The sequence below is a fragment of the Macrotis lagotis genome, chromosome 2, assembly GCF_037893015.1.
Source record: "Macrotis lagotis isolate mMagLag1 chromosome 2, bilby.v1.9.chrom.fasta, whole genome shotgun sequence".
In the NCBI taxonomy this organism is placed as follows: Eukaryota; Metazoa; Chordata; class Mammalia; order Peramelemorphia; family Peramelidae; genus Macrotis; species Macrotis lagotis.
Window position 1 is genome coordinate 276,740,311 of NC_133659.1, and position 12,777 is coordinate 276,753,087.

The following is a 12,777-nucleotide window of genomic DNA, read 5'->3' on the forward strand; positions in this document are numbered from 1 at the left end:
ATTTGCCTTTATGTTTTCCCTGACACATAGGCACACAGATCTCTTCCAAAGTAAAATTATACTCTTTTATCATTTTATGGACTTTATCATTACTCATATATATATATATATATATATATACACATACTTATATATACTTCTACATATACAAGTATATATTAATACATAATATCATTATATATATAATTATGTATAATTTTATATCAATGTGAAACATGAATATTGTTTTTAGAAACTCTGAAGACTTTGACATACTTGGATGGAAAGAGATAGAATACTGATCACATTTTCCTTTGGTGGATTCACAAAGCCACAAGTAATAAAAGTTAGCGTTGGAAAGAGCCAGGAACCTGGTTTCAAATCCTGTCTTTGGCCCCTATCACCCAAATGACCTTGAACAAGTCTCTTAACCTTCAGGGGCCTAAATTTGCTCATTCATAAAATGAAAGAATTTTGTAAATGACTTTTGAAGTGCCTTCCCAGTTTTCATTCTGTGATCATGAGGACCTGATTGGGGGGGGGGGGGGGACTAAGGAAGGGAATTCTATTTTTGTTGTTGTTGAAAAGTATAGATTGCATCAGCTATAAGAAGAAAGAGATTTGGTGGATAAGACTGGTCTCGAGCCAAAAACCTGGAAGCTGGCCATCATATCAGGGGAAGAAGGTCTATAGTCACCTAGCTGGATACATGTTGCAATACTCTGCAGATAATATATATTCTTCTATGGGAGCAGGGGGAGGGCACTTGACTTTTGGTTGTCACAGCATTTGATATAAATTGGGAAGTAGCTTTTAACTTATGACTTTAGGAGGTCTGTCTATCATCCTTTAACTTTGGAATTATCCAGTCTCTTTTAATGTAATGGCAAGATAATACACAAAATTTCAAAGCTGACAAAGTCCTACATCTTTATCTGAATTCTTTTTTATGGTTGCTGTTCAGCACTTGATACCATCAAGTCAATTCAACATTTATTAAAGGCATATTGTATTGCAGGGAATCTTTATCAGCTCTTACGATACAAAGTTGGGGAGAAAAATGATACAATCTCTACCTTCAAAGAGATTGACAATCTAAGGGGGTAAGAAACAAGTCAGAATGCAATAAATACATAGAAGTAGTTAAAGTGAAAAGAAGCATGGAAGATCTAAGGGAGATATCCCTTGTAACTGTCCAAGGCTGTGTGGTGAAGGGTGGCATATTATCAGGTCAAGCTTCATAAAGAAGGAAAATTGTGATTTAGACCTTAAAGAATATCTCTACAGGTAGAAAGGGGGTGAGGCTTTTCTAGGCACACCGATAACATATTAAGATTCCAGGAGATAGAAAAGAGAAGTCTGTATGAGGGATGATTGCCCATTGTTTTTGTTTTGAGAGTTGGTCTTCCTCTCTTCCCTAAACTGGAAATGCAATGGTCACTTATATGTACAATTCCAATACTAATCAACACAGAAGTATAACCAGCTCCAGTGTTCCGATTTTGCCATCTTTAGGTATCATGGTGATCCTCCTATATTAATGTCTCTCTTAGTAAGGACACCTATTGGTTTTTGTTGTACTGCAGCTCAGAATTGCCAGACACTGACCTCAGCTTCCCCAGCATGCAGAGCTACAAGCATACACCACCACACTTGGTCTAATTGTCCATTTTGGCTGGAACATAAATATATGTAATTTAAAAAAGAGCTGGAAAAGTGAGTAAAGCCAAATTGGACTAGACACTAAAGTCCTCAGCTAAAAGGTTTGCATTCTGTGCCATCATTGAAAAAATATTAAGAACATGCTATAATCAAAGCATTGTACTAAAGATCAAAAATACAAAGAAATTTTTAAAAGACAAAACCCTGCTTTTGAGGATTTGGGTGGTAGAAATGAGTGGATTAACAGTTAATTGAATGTTAGGGGATAGAGAAGAGAGAAAAGGCAAAAATGACTGTGTTTTAGTTGACAAAAGAAAAGTGATGTCATTTACAAAAATTGGAGTTGGTGTGAGAGAGAGACAGAGAGAGAGAGAGAGAATTGATTGTGTGGGTATGTGTGTTAAAGATAGATGAGAATATCCAGAAGAATATATTTGATTGTTGGAAAGAGTAACCTGGAGTTCATAAGACAAATTGGGGTTGATGATACAGATTTAAGAATCCTCTGCATTCAGAGTGGTCTCATCAAGGAGAAGAAATTGTGAAATAAGAGAAAACCAGAAACTAGTGCCATGGCAGAGTTTGGTAGAAATCTTTGGATTGTATTATAGTATCAGCTCTACTGCCTAATATAGCAAAGAAGAAAATAAAATTTTAAAAATAAAAGTAGAATCAAGAGATGCAATAGTTAGAGCATTCTCCCCTCCCCTTCCCCCCACCCAAAAGAGACTCACAAATTTCTAGACACTTGTCAGAGAAGGGAGGAAGAAAGAGAGCAATTGCTTGGTGGGGTAGAGGGAAAGAGAGTGAGAAGTGGGAAAATGTCATAGGATCAACAGAAGCCTTTTATGTTTTTTCAGATAGGAGGGACCTGAACATATATCTGAATAGGTGGTAGGGGTCAACATAAAGCAATAATTTGAAGATGTGAAAATGAATCCAAATGGCCATTGGCATTATATCCTAAAAAGGGGAGGGAGGAGATGAGATCAAGGTCACAGATTGAAGGAACAACCTTATTGAGGAGTGGGGCCTCACCATACGCTGCCTTTTTTCCTAATTATTTCATGTTTGCACTGTCTTGGCTCCCAAATAACAATGACTATACTTAGCCTCAGGGTCTTTTATATCTTTTATATATACCCACTTTCATTAATACAATGTTGGGCACATATAAAATGTTTAATTAATACTTGTTGATTGATTGACTTTCCAAATGGAACATCCCACAACTTTTTCCCCATTTCCAAATTGCTTCATCCTTCTACAGCATTTGAAACCATTTGATACCATTTGCCATATCTCCTTGATATGCTCCCATTCCTTGGTTTCCACAAAATAGCATCCTTTCCTAGGTTTTTTTTCTGTTTTTTCTGACTACTGCCTCTGAGTCTCCCCTGTTTCACCTTCTTCCTCTTACCCCCTTAAGCTTCATAACATTATAACAGTAGGAGCAAGGTAGCAGAAACCAGGATGATAAGTAGCCTCTCAACTATAAGAAATATAGGTTAATACTATTCCCCAGGGGGAATTTATAACTTACTGTCTTGAATATTAAATTGTACTGAGGAAATTTCTCTTAAGCAAAGGCTAACTCTACCTCATCTACTGTAAAAGGCACTAACCTGGCTAGTGGATAGAAGATGAGACAGAGTTTGAAGTTAATGAATACATTTCTTAGCTCTGGGGATAATGTGATCATTAATGTATAACATAAGTGACTAGACCCTTCCATCAAGGAGAGTGTTCAGCTAGTAGCTAGTACATTCAGGTATTTAATGAGTATTTATAGATATATTTGCTAATAATGAAAAGTATATGACCTTAGAGTTAGGAGAAGTAGAAAGATGATCTTAATTGTTTTGATCTCATTCTTTTTGAGATTATCAACTTGAAAAATATTGCAGATAAGTAAACCAAGCATCAGTACTGTTTGTATTCCCAAACTTTGGGTAGGGAAACAAATCTTAATAGCAAATAACATAGAGCATGTTGTTCAGGGGGAAATGAAATGCCACCAAATATCACATTAAAACGACTGAAAAGCTTTGACCCTAAAATATAGTTTATTGTCAAAAATGAATTGAGCATCTTTTGGAAGTCCAAGCCTAGTAATCAAATATTCATTTCTAGAAAAAAGGACATTCCTCAGAATCACATAGAATCACATCACAGGCCAAAATATCTTTATTATTAGAAGCCCCAAATAAGATCCTAGCAGAAATAGTTGATTGTTGAGTATAATCAAATGGCAGTGATAGATGGTGGCTAAATTAAAATGTCAGAGCAATAACTTGTAGTGACTGACATGTAAACTACTTGAATCAAGAGAGAATGTGATTTATCTCTCCTAGTTTTCTTTTGCTTAATATACAAGGGCTGTTAACTGGCAGAGATTTGCAAATCTTTAATTACTAATAGTGTGTCATATATCTGGATGGGGTTGACTTTTAAGTTAAAAAATGTTTTTAATCTCAGCAGCTAAGCACAGGGGGAGATTAGAAATTGATTCAATAGTCATCTTTAAAGGAAGAAAAATGGGCTGTAGAAAAGCATGCATTATTCTTGGGAAGGATGAAAGGTTTCAATCCTAGATGTTAATCATCTGCTTTGCTGACCACTGAGAAAAAGAGAAAAGCCAAACAAATCGTTTTCCTTTGCAAACTGCTTTCATTTTTGTCATTTTTTTCCCTTTATTTGAACAATTCAGTTACTTTTTCCTCTTTTTTTGGTTCTTCCTCTCCTTCTTTCCCTCCTCCCATTTCCTGTCATCCCTTCATGCGGGCAGATAAAGTTCAGAGGAACAACGGCCAACTTACCTGGGATTCCTGGGGCAACAACCACAGCAGGCTACTCACCTATCACCATTATAACACCTACCGCCCTGACCATTGCAGGATGGCAGCCTGGAAATTCCAGAAACCACCTCCTCCGAAAAACCCTCGTAATGTTCCAGGCTTTCTCCTCCTGGCTTCTAATTTAAAAATTCTTTCTCCCCTCTTATTCCTTCCCTCTCCCCCAATCTTCCCTTCCCTTCCCTTCTCTTCCCTCTCCTCCCTCCCCTCCCCTTCCTTCTCTCCTTCCCTCTCCTTCCCTCTCCTCCTCCTCCCTTTTCTTTCTCTCTCTCTCCCCTCTCCTTCTCTCTCATTCCATTTTTGTCTTCATGGATGTCATGCTTTATCATAACAATGAAAGGTTATTTCTGACATCTCTTAAACCCTTTTCTTTTCCAAGTGGACAACCTTGGTTGCTAAGAAAAGGTATGGAAATTCAGAATGCTTTGTTTTCATGTGATATGCTCACATAATATTTTTTTATATTATTATATCATGTCATTATTATAGTTCAGGCTAGTATAAAGAGTAAATGTGCCTTGACTATCTATGTTTGTGAAGTTCAAGTCATAAATCACCTGTAAAGATAACTTGATGTCTTAAATGTATTGGTTATGGAAAAGTTATTTTTTTAACATATCTTGTCTAATGAAAAAGATGTTACTATTTCTATGTTTTTCATTGTATCTCTGGTTACAACTAGATCATAGGGATTTGCAAGGCCTTACATTTAAACCTTCAGAGGCCTGGTCTGTGTCTTTGTTGTGAGATGCCTACATCCCATTACTGAGCCTCATATATATTTCTTACTTTTTACTGGCTCAAAGGTGTGGACAACACCTCTTTCTGTCCAAGAATTTTCTATACTATGTTTCTACTTTCTTACAGCAGCTATGGTGTCTTCATCCATCTCTCCTACCTCCATGAGTGGGTATAGCCTGAATTCTCTGAACACGGGGACGTTACCTCGAGGTGTCTACACTACCAGTCCTCGTGGGACTCTGATGAGGAGGAGACTGAAAAAGAAAGACTTTAAAAGCTCATGTAAGTGGAAAGGGAAATCTTCTGCATTTGTCCTGAAAGTCCATACCTGAGTATGTGTTGAGGGAGAGAGGGGGAAAGGAGTATGGGGGGAAAGGGTAGATGCAAATTAGCAGGAATTAATATATTTTAGATGCTGAGAATGATATGGGAAATCTCTTCTGTGTTTGGGATTAAATTATTATAGAGAGTAGTTTATGTTTTAGGCAGCTAAAATTATATGGTACACATAATAAGGTTGATACCTTTGATTTTATATCTATGGTGTATTGGTTCATTTGAGCTTGCTTTGTCTTCAGTTTATTTAAAGGAAAGCTTTTCTTTTGCATCACATGGTCTTTAGAAATTAAGAGGGCTGATTTGATTTTTTGATTCTACTCTACCATTCTTTATGCTTTTGGACTTGAAATTTTTTTTGTTATAGTACTTTTTAACTACCCACCCTAACTACACTGAGGATTAATGAACACTAGACCATTCTTTGGAATTCTAATCATCATCATCATCATCATCATCATCATCATCATTATTATTATTATTATTATCTGCACTGTGTTTGTAATTTCATGTCGTAATCACCTCTAAAGATAAGTTGATGTCTTAAATGTATTGGTCATGAAAAAAATTGTATTTTAATGAATCTTGTCTGATATAAAAGATATTGGTACATGGAAACCACTAGAACAGTTAAGCACCAAAGAGACTGAACATATGGATAAGTCTGTTTATGATTTGGATAATTGGTGATGAGCAATAGAAAGGAGTGTTTATATTTCTTCTGAATGTCCCTTTCTGTCCCATCATTGACTCATTCAGTCTTGTTTCATTGTGTCTCTTGCCTATTCTGTTCTCTATCCAAACTGGACTACTCTTTACTTCTCATTTATTGTGCTTTCTCAGCTTCATACCTTTGCTCAATTTGCTCCCAGTTCTTAGAATACCTTTCCATACCACCATTGCCTGAATTCCAACTCATTCTTGAAAATTAAATGCTGTGTCCTTGATGGACTCTTTATGAAGTGTAGAGGGAAAGGTAATCCAAGTAAACACCTCATTCAGAAGTTTACACCAAGAAACTATATTATTAAACATGGTACCATTACCCCACCACCCTTGCTTTACACTTTTAAGAAACTTGCCTGGCTAGGAGCGGCTAGGTGGTGCAGTGGATAGAGCACCAGCCCTGGAGTCAGGAGTACCTGAGTTCAAATCCAGCCTCAGACACTTAATAATTACCTAGCTGTGTAGCCTTGGGCAAGCCATTTAACCCCATCTGCCTTGCAAAAACCTAAAGGAAAAAAAAGAAACTTGCCTGGATTTATTGAACTATGTTTATGTCATCCCCATTCAATTTCCCCTTCTGCCTTTATATACTTAATTTATACTGTGCTACCAAATCTATTATATTAATTTGGATTTTAATGCTGGTGCTATTAGTGCAGGGTTTCCTCTTGCCCTATTACCCTAATATCTATAATAGAAGGAATGCAAGATTTTCAAGGACTATGAGGCTTCAAATCTCACTCGTGACACTGGTGTGGGACACTAAGAAAGGCACTTGTTTTCTAGAATTCAATCTTCTCATCTATAAAAAGAGAATGATATTATCTGAGGTACCTATTTTATAAGATGCTGAGACCAAAATGAGTCCATTGGCAAGCATTTGTTAAATACTATGTGCCAGACACTGGGACTTGCATGAAGGATACAAAAAAAATGGCAAACACACAGTCTTAACCCTCAAGGAACTCATTCACTCTCATACCATACAAAAGACTATGTAACCTCAGAGGAAATATACTGGGGATGGGGCTTAAGGTGATACTGGTAAAGGCACCTTGCAAAAGATTAGATTTAAGCTGAGTATTGAAGGAAGTGATATTAAGAAATAGCCATTTCACTTTCATGAGCATTGTCTGAAAAATTCACTAGTGGTCCCTACCCGGGAGCTTAGTTTGACCTCATCCTCTTCCTAAGGGTCTCTTCTGCCCATAGAAACATCATTGTAATTTCATGGAGTTCCTCCCACAAGTCAACCAGTTTTTATTTGAGGAATCCAAGAGTTTCCGAATTCTTGAATTCCCACAATCGCCATCAAGGCTGGAAATAACCATCTCAGGTTTGCAAGTTTGATCATCTGTGTTCAGAGAAAGAAACACAAAAAAGAAACAATAGCCAGATGTCAGAGATCCAGGCTCAGGCTCAGGCTCAACTAGATAGGACATAGGCTTGATGCCATATGCTTACATCTGCCATAAGGGCCATAAGCCCTTCCCACCAATTTAACAAAGAATTATCAGAGTAGAATCCCAAGCCCCACATTTCCAGAGAGAAGAAGGGCACAAGAATCTGAGAGGTTATTGCTCCCTTTAAAACTTAATTGAATAGGGATAGTGAGCATTTGTTTTTTATGCAGACTCTTAACCCTGCTGCCATCAATAGGACCAAGGTATTACTGTATCACCCCCAACATGCAGCTTAGCTCCATTGGATGAGTTTGACTTCTATTGCATTTGCAAAATTCTTCGCAAACTTGAAAGAGTCATATATTTTAGAAATTGTTATAATTAATCTTATTCTGCAATTTCCCTATTTTGTAAGGGCCTTTGCCCCTTGGATGTCATGTAGCACTTTGTTTTTCAAACCTTTAATGTACTCACCATGTGTTATTGTGGAGTTATTCTTGTTTGTGTCTTATATCCTTAAAGGACTATGAGCTCTGGGTTGGAAGGGTTCCTTTTTTAATCTAACCTTTGCACACAATAAATATTTTTGTATGAAAATTGAGGGGTGGCTAGGTGGCATAGTGGATAAAGCACTGGCCCTGAAGTCAGGAGTACCTGGGTTCAAATCTGGTCTCAGACACTTAATAATTACCTAGCTGTGTGGCCTTGGGCAAGCCACCTAACCCCATTTGCCTTGCCAAAAAACCCTAAAAAGAATTGAATGAAATTACTTTAAGAATGAAAGAAGATAGGGTCATTTTCTTTGCTTCTGGATTGAGTAAGAAGATTGTTGTCATTGTAATCTGATGATGATATCAATTAGTAATTCCCCTTAGTTGTAAATGGTATGATGTCATTGAATATTTCAGGAACTTAGGGATAGAGACTAAACTCTGTCAAGTACCTATTAGAATCTGAATTTTATCCTAGATACCTCTGAGTTAGGTATTTAGCATTCAAGCAAATTGCGTGTGTGTGTCTGTGTGTGTGTGTGTGTCTCTGTGTGTTTGTCTATATATAAATATATAGATATATATTTATAAATTTCTGTCACTATTTTTCCTGGCCTGTCAAATATAACAATATTATGATAACCATACAGTTATTATCATTTTACTATGGGAAAATGTCAGATATGGTATCTTTACCTTTTTTAAGTTCTAGATTTACCCAGAATATGTAAACTATAGAATAAAATAATACACAACTCAGTATATCATATGGCACATTTGAATAATGTAGAAATAAATCTGTCCTCCTTCTGAGTTCTTTTCAACCCAATTCAATTCAGCACACATTTGCTGAGCCATTACTATATGTAAGATACTGGATATATAAAGAAAAAAAGAAAATAGGCACTAGACTTGAATTTGGGAAGACCTGAGTTCAAATCCTGATTTAGATTCTTGCTACTTGTGTCATCCTGAGCAAGGTACAGTTTCCTCATTTACTAAATGAATGGATTTGATGTCCTTTAAAGTTTATTCTAGCTCTTCATCCTACAAAATGCTATTACCTTTATCTTTGTTTTTACTAACTTCTTGTAATATCTTCAGATTCAGTAGAAGGTATTTTGCCATTTAGTTATTAATGTAAATGGTTTCACAAGATATAGTGCCATATTTATTTTATAGACATTATTTTATATGTGCTATGTATATATTTACATGTGAATACCTTTAATATGTCCTATATACATATATACTATGCTATTTACTAGAAAATATGGGCTCATATCCATGGCAAGAAAAACCTTAAGAAAATGACTAAATTTTTGTTTGCATTTTTATTTTAAATGATTATTTATGTTCAGCAGGAAATTCCTCCTCAATTAAGACGGTGGACAAAAGATAAAGAAAATGTGCACTGACTTTCAAGCATGTTTAATTTTATGGAAAAAATTCAAGCTCTGTCACTTTCCTCTAATCAACTCAAAATTGTTCTTAAATTAGCAAATGAGTTATCTTCATCTAGGATGTAAGCAGAACAACAATCCATTAATCTGCTAATTCTTACTCTCCCTTAGGGCCATTAGCCAGCATTTGTAATTTTAAATATACTTTAAGGATATGCTTGAATGGATCTTAAAAGTACATATATCTGCATCTGTTTTAATCATATTTTATATTTATAAAACAAAATGTGACATAGTAGATAAAGCCTTGGTCTCAGAATCAGGAAGACCTGAGAACAAGGCATGTCTCTGCACTTATAGACTTAGCCTTGGCCAAGTAATTTAAACTCTCAGTATCCCAGACAACTCATTAATAAAGGTTTGTTGGAAGAATTGACTGATTACTCCAAAAAAAAAAAAACTGAAAGAAAAGGGGGTTGTTCTCTTTATTTGCCCAGAGGGGAAATCAGATCATGTAAACAGATCATGACCAGCTTGGAATTCCACCCCATTTGTAAATGGTTTTGCTTGTGTAGGTATCAGTCTACAGTGATAGAGGAAGTTCGCTACCAGAAGTTTCCTATATCAGTAAAGTTATAAGGTCTAGTTAGCAAAATTAGGAACTAAATACGTAATGATAAAAAATGCTACTACTATTTATTTGCACTTATATAGATACATCTGAAAAATTAATAATATCCCAAATTCTGGCAATAAAAGGATAGTATAGGACGCTCTGAACCTTCTGTTGCCATAGGTTTGAAATGATATCAGTGACAAGTTTTCTCAGGAACAACTAACTAATAATAAAAAGTTTATTGTGACTTGCCAGCTTTATTTCCTCCTCTTTATTTTGGTTTTGACATTTTTTTCCATTCTTTATAGATGAAGGATAACAGCAGTAAGAACAAATAAAATAAAAGTCTATCTGTATAGTGGTGAAAAATTGATGCTATCTCTTGTAAAATGCAAATTATTCATATGTGGCTGAAATACAAAGCAGTAGCCCAGCTGGAAAAGAATAAAACACTCTCACTCAATATTTTAAAATTCTTTATTTTTCTCAGTAGAGAAAAAAAAGACAAAAAATGACACATTTTATGTTAATACAGCTGGAAAGTCACACAAGATGATAGAATTTAGAATCGGAAGAGAAATTGAATATCTCTGGTCCAACTCCATTATTTTAAAGATGATGAACCTGAAGATTAAAAAGATGAAGTGGTTTATATAAGACTATATAGATAGTTTGATAGTTGAATCATGACTGAAATTCAAGTCCTCTGACTCCAAACCCAACATTCTTTCCATATATCGTATGGCTTAACCCACAGACAGAATGATACTTAGACTTCATCTGCCCTTTAGCAAACTCAGCTTTCATCAAAGCTCAGATGAAGAATTCCATTTCCTACAAGAAGCCTTCCCTAATTCCTCCAACTACAAGTTAATGCCCAACTCAATTCCTCCAAATGCCTTGGATTTATTTTTATGTAATATACATATGTCATATGTTTATATGTGATTTTCTCTGATAAAATATGAGCTCTTTGAGGGCAGGTATGATTTCATTTTTAAGTTATATAACCCTATCACCTAGTGCAATAAATGCTTCACAGTTTATTAGAATAATCATTCTTGTAAATTATGCATTTATGTTACCGAATCTCTACAGAATGTCTCCAACTTCTCTAAGTAGTTTATCATCTTTGTGAAATAGGGGTTCAAAAACTATGTGCCCCATCCCCGCCCACCCTAGTTGTAGTTCTTAGAAAAAGAAGTCTTGTTTATTCAAGGTAAAGGCAGTATGCTGAAATGGTGGATCTAATCAATACTGCCTGGCTTCTGTTCTGAAAGCCAGTAGTAGGAACTTGAAGTAGCCCATCTGTTGCTGTTCTCTGGCGATCATACTCAATAGCCCAGCTCCACTAAAGAGGAATCAGGAAATAAAAACTCAGTCCATGAGCCTGCTGCTACTGTTTCATATGAGAGAATATGAGGATCAGAAAAGGTGGAATCCAGTCCCTTCACTTAAAAAGGAGCAGAAAGTGATAGATGTGGGTATGGAACATTTTTTTTAACATTGTTTACCTTTGCAAGGACCATTTTTTTTCCAGGGGGTAGATAGAACAATGATAATTAAGCACAGAGCAAAAGCTCTTTTTTTTCTCTGAAAAGTGAAATGACTTTACCCTGGAATTAATGGAACAAAAATGCCTAACAGGTAGTTGATGCCCAAGAGACATAAGGCAATAGAGAGTAAGAGAGTAGTACCTAGAGGTCCTTGATGAATTAAAATCACCTGGACCAGATGAAGGACATCCTTCATTTTGGAGAGAACTCTCTGAGGTGATTATGAAGCCACTATCAGTGATATGTGAAAGATCATGGGAAATGGGAGAGGTTCTAGGAGGTTGGAGAAAGACAAACATCATCTCAGTTTTCAAAAAAGGAAAGAGAACCAGAATCTACAAACTATAGTCCAGTGAGCTGGGGATTACAGTTCTTGAAAAAATTCTAGAATAAGTCAGTAAAGAGATTGTTGTTGAACATCTAGAGAGGAAGCAACGATTACAAGGAGCCAGAATGGAGGCTTCAACAAGAGCAGATTGTGTCAGTTTTAACCACACTTCCTTTTCAGACAAGATTACCAAACTACTAAATGAGAGGAATGCTGTTTTAGCCAGCATTTTAGCAAAAAAAAAAAAAAAAAAAAAAAAAAGTTTACCCAGATTTTAGCAAAGCTATTGATAAAATAGCTCATACTATACTCTAGAAAGATTAATATTAGAAGATAAAGCAATCTGTTGAATTCAGAACTCACCGAATGATCCTAGGAGAGCTAGGTGGCATTGAGCTCTGGCCTGGACTCAGGAAGAACTGAGTTCAAATTCAGTGTCAGACACTTATGAGCTGTATAATCCTGGGTAAATCACTTAAACTACATTGTCTCAATTTCCTCAACTCTTTAATGGGGATAATAATAGTACCTACCTCCCAAGGTTGTTGAGAGGATTAAATGAGGTGATAATAGTAGGTTCTATATAAATATTGGCTTTTCTTATTATTAATGGCTTAAGTCAATATAACAAGGGATCTCCAAAGAAGCACCAGGCAGAGGTATCAAATATGTTTCCTGCAC

The 12,777-nt window shown here is 35.9% G+C and overlaps 1 protein-coding gene across 7 annotated transcripts in view; it reads left to right on the forward strand.

Moving 5' to 3' along the window:
* The window catches only part of GRIP1 (glutamate receptor interacting protein 1), a 739,827-nt gene that overhangs the window by 608,744 nt on the left and 118,306 nt on the right, over positions 1 to 12,777 (forward strand). For 5 of the 7 annotated variants that reach the window (XM_074226201.1, XM_074226202.1, XM_074226199.1 and 2 more), the window contains one exon: positions 5,364 to 5,519. In XM_074226201.1, the coding sequence (XP_074082302.1) occupies positions 5,364 to 5,519 (156 nt within the window). Of the gene's footprint in view, positions 1 to 4,429; positions 4,586 to 5,363; positions 5,520 to 12,777 lie in introns of all 7 variants that reach the window. The other 2 variants (XM_074226203.1, XM_074226198.1) reach the window with 2 other exon arrangements.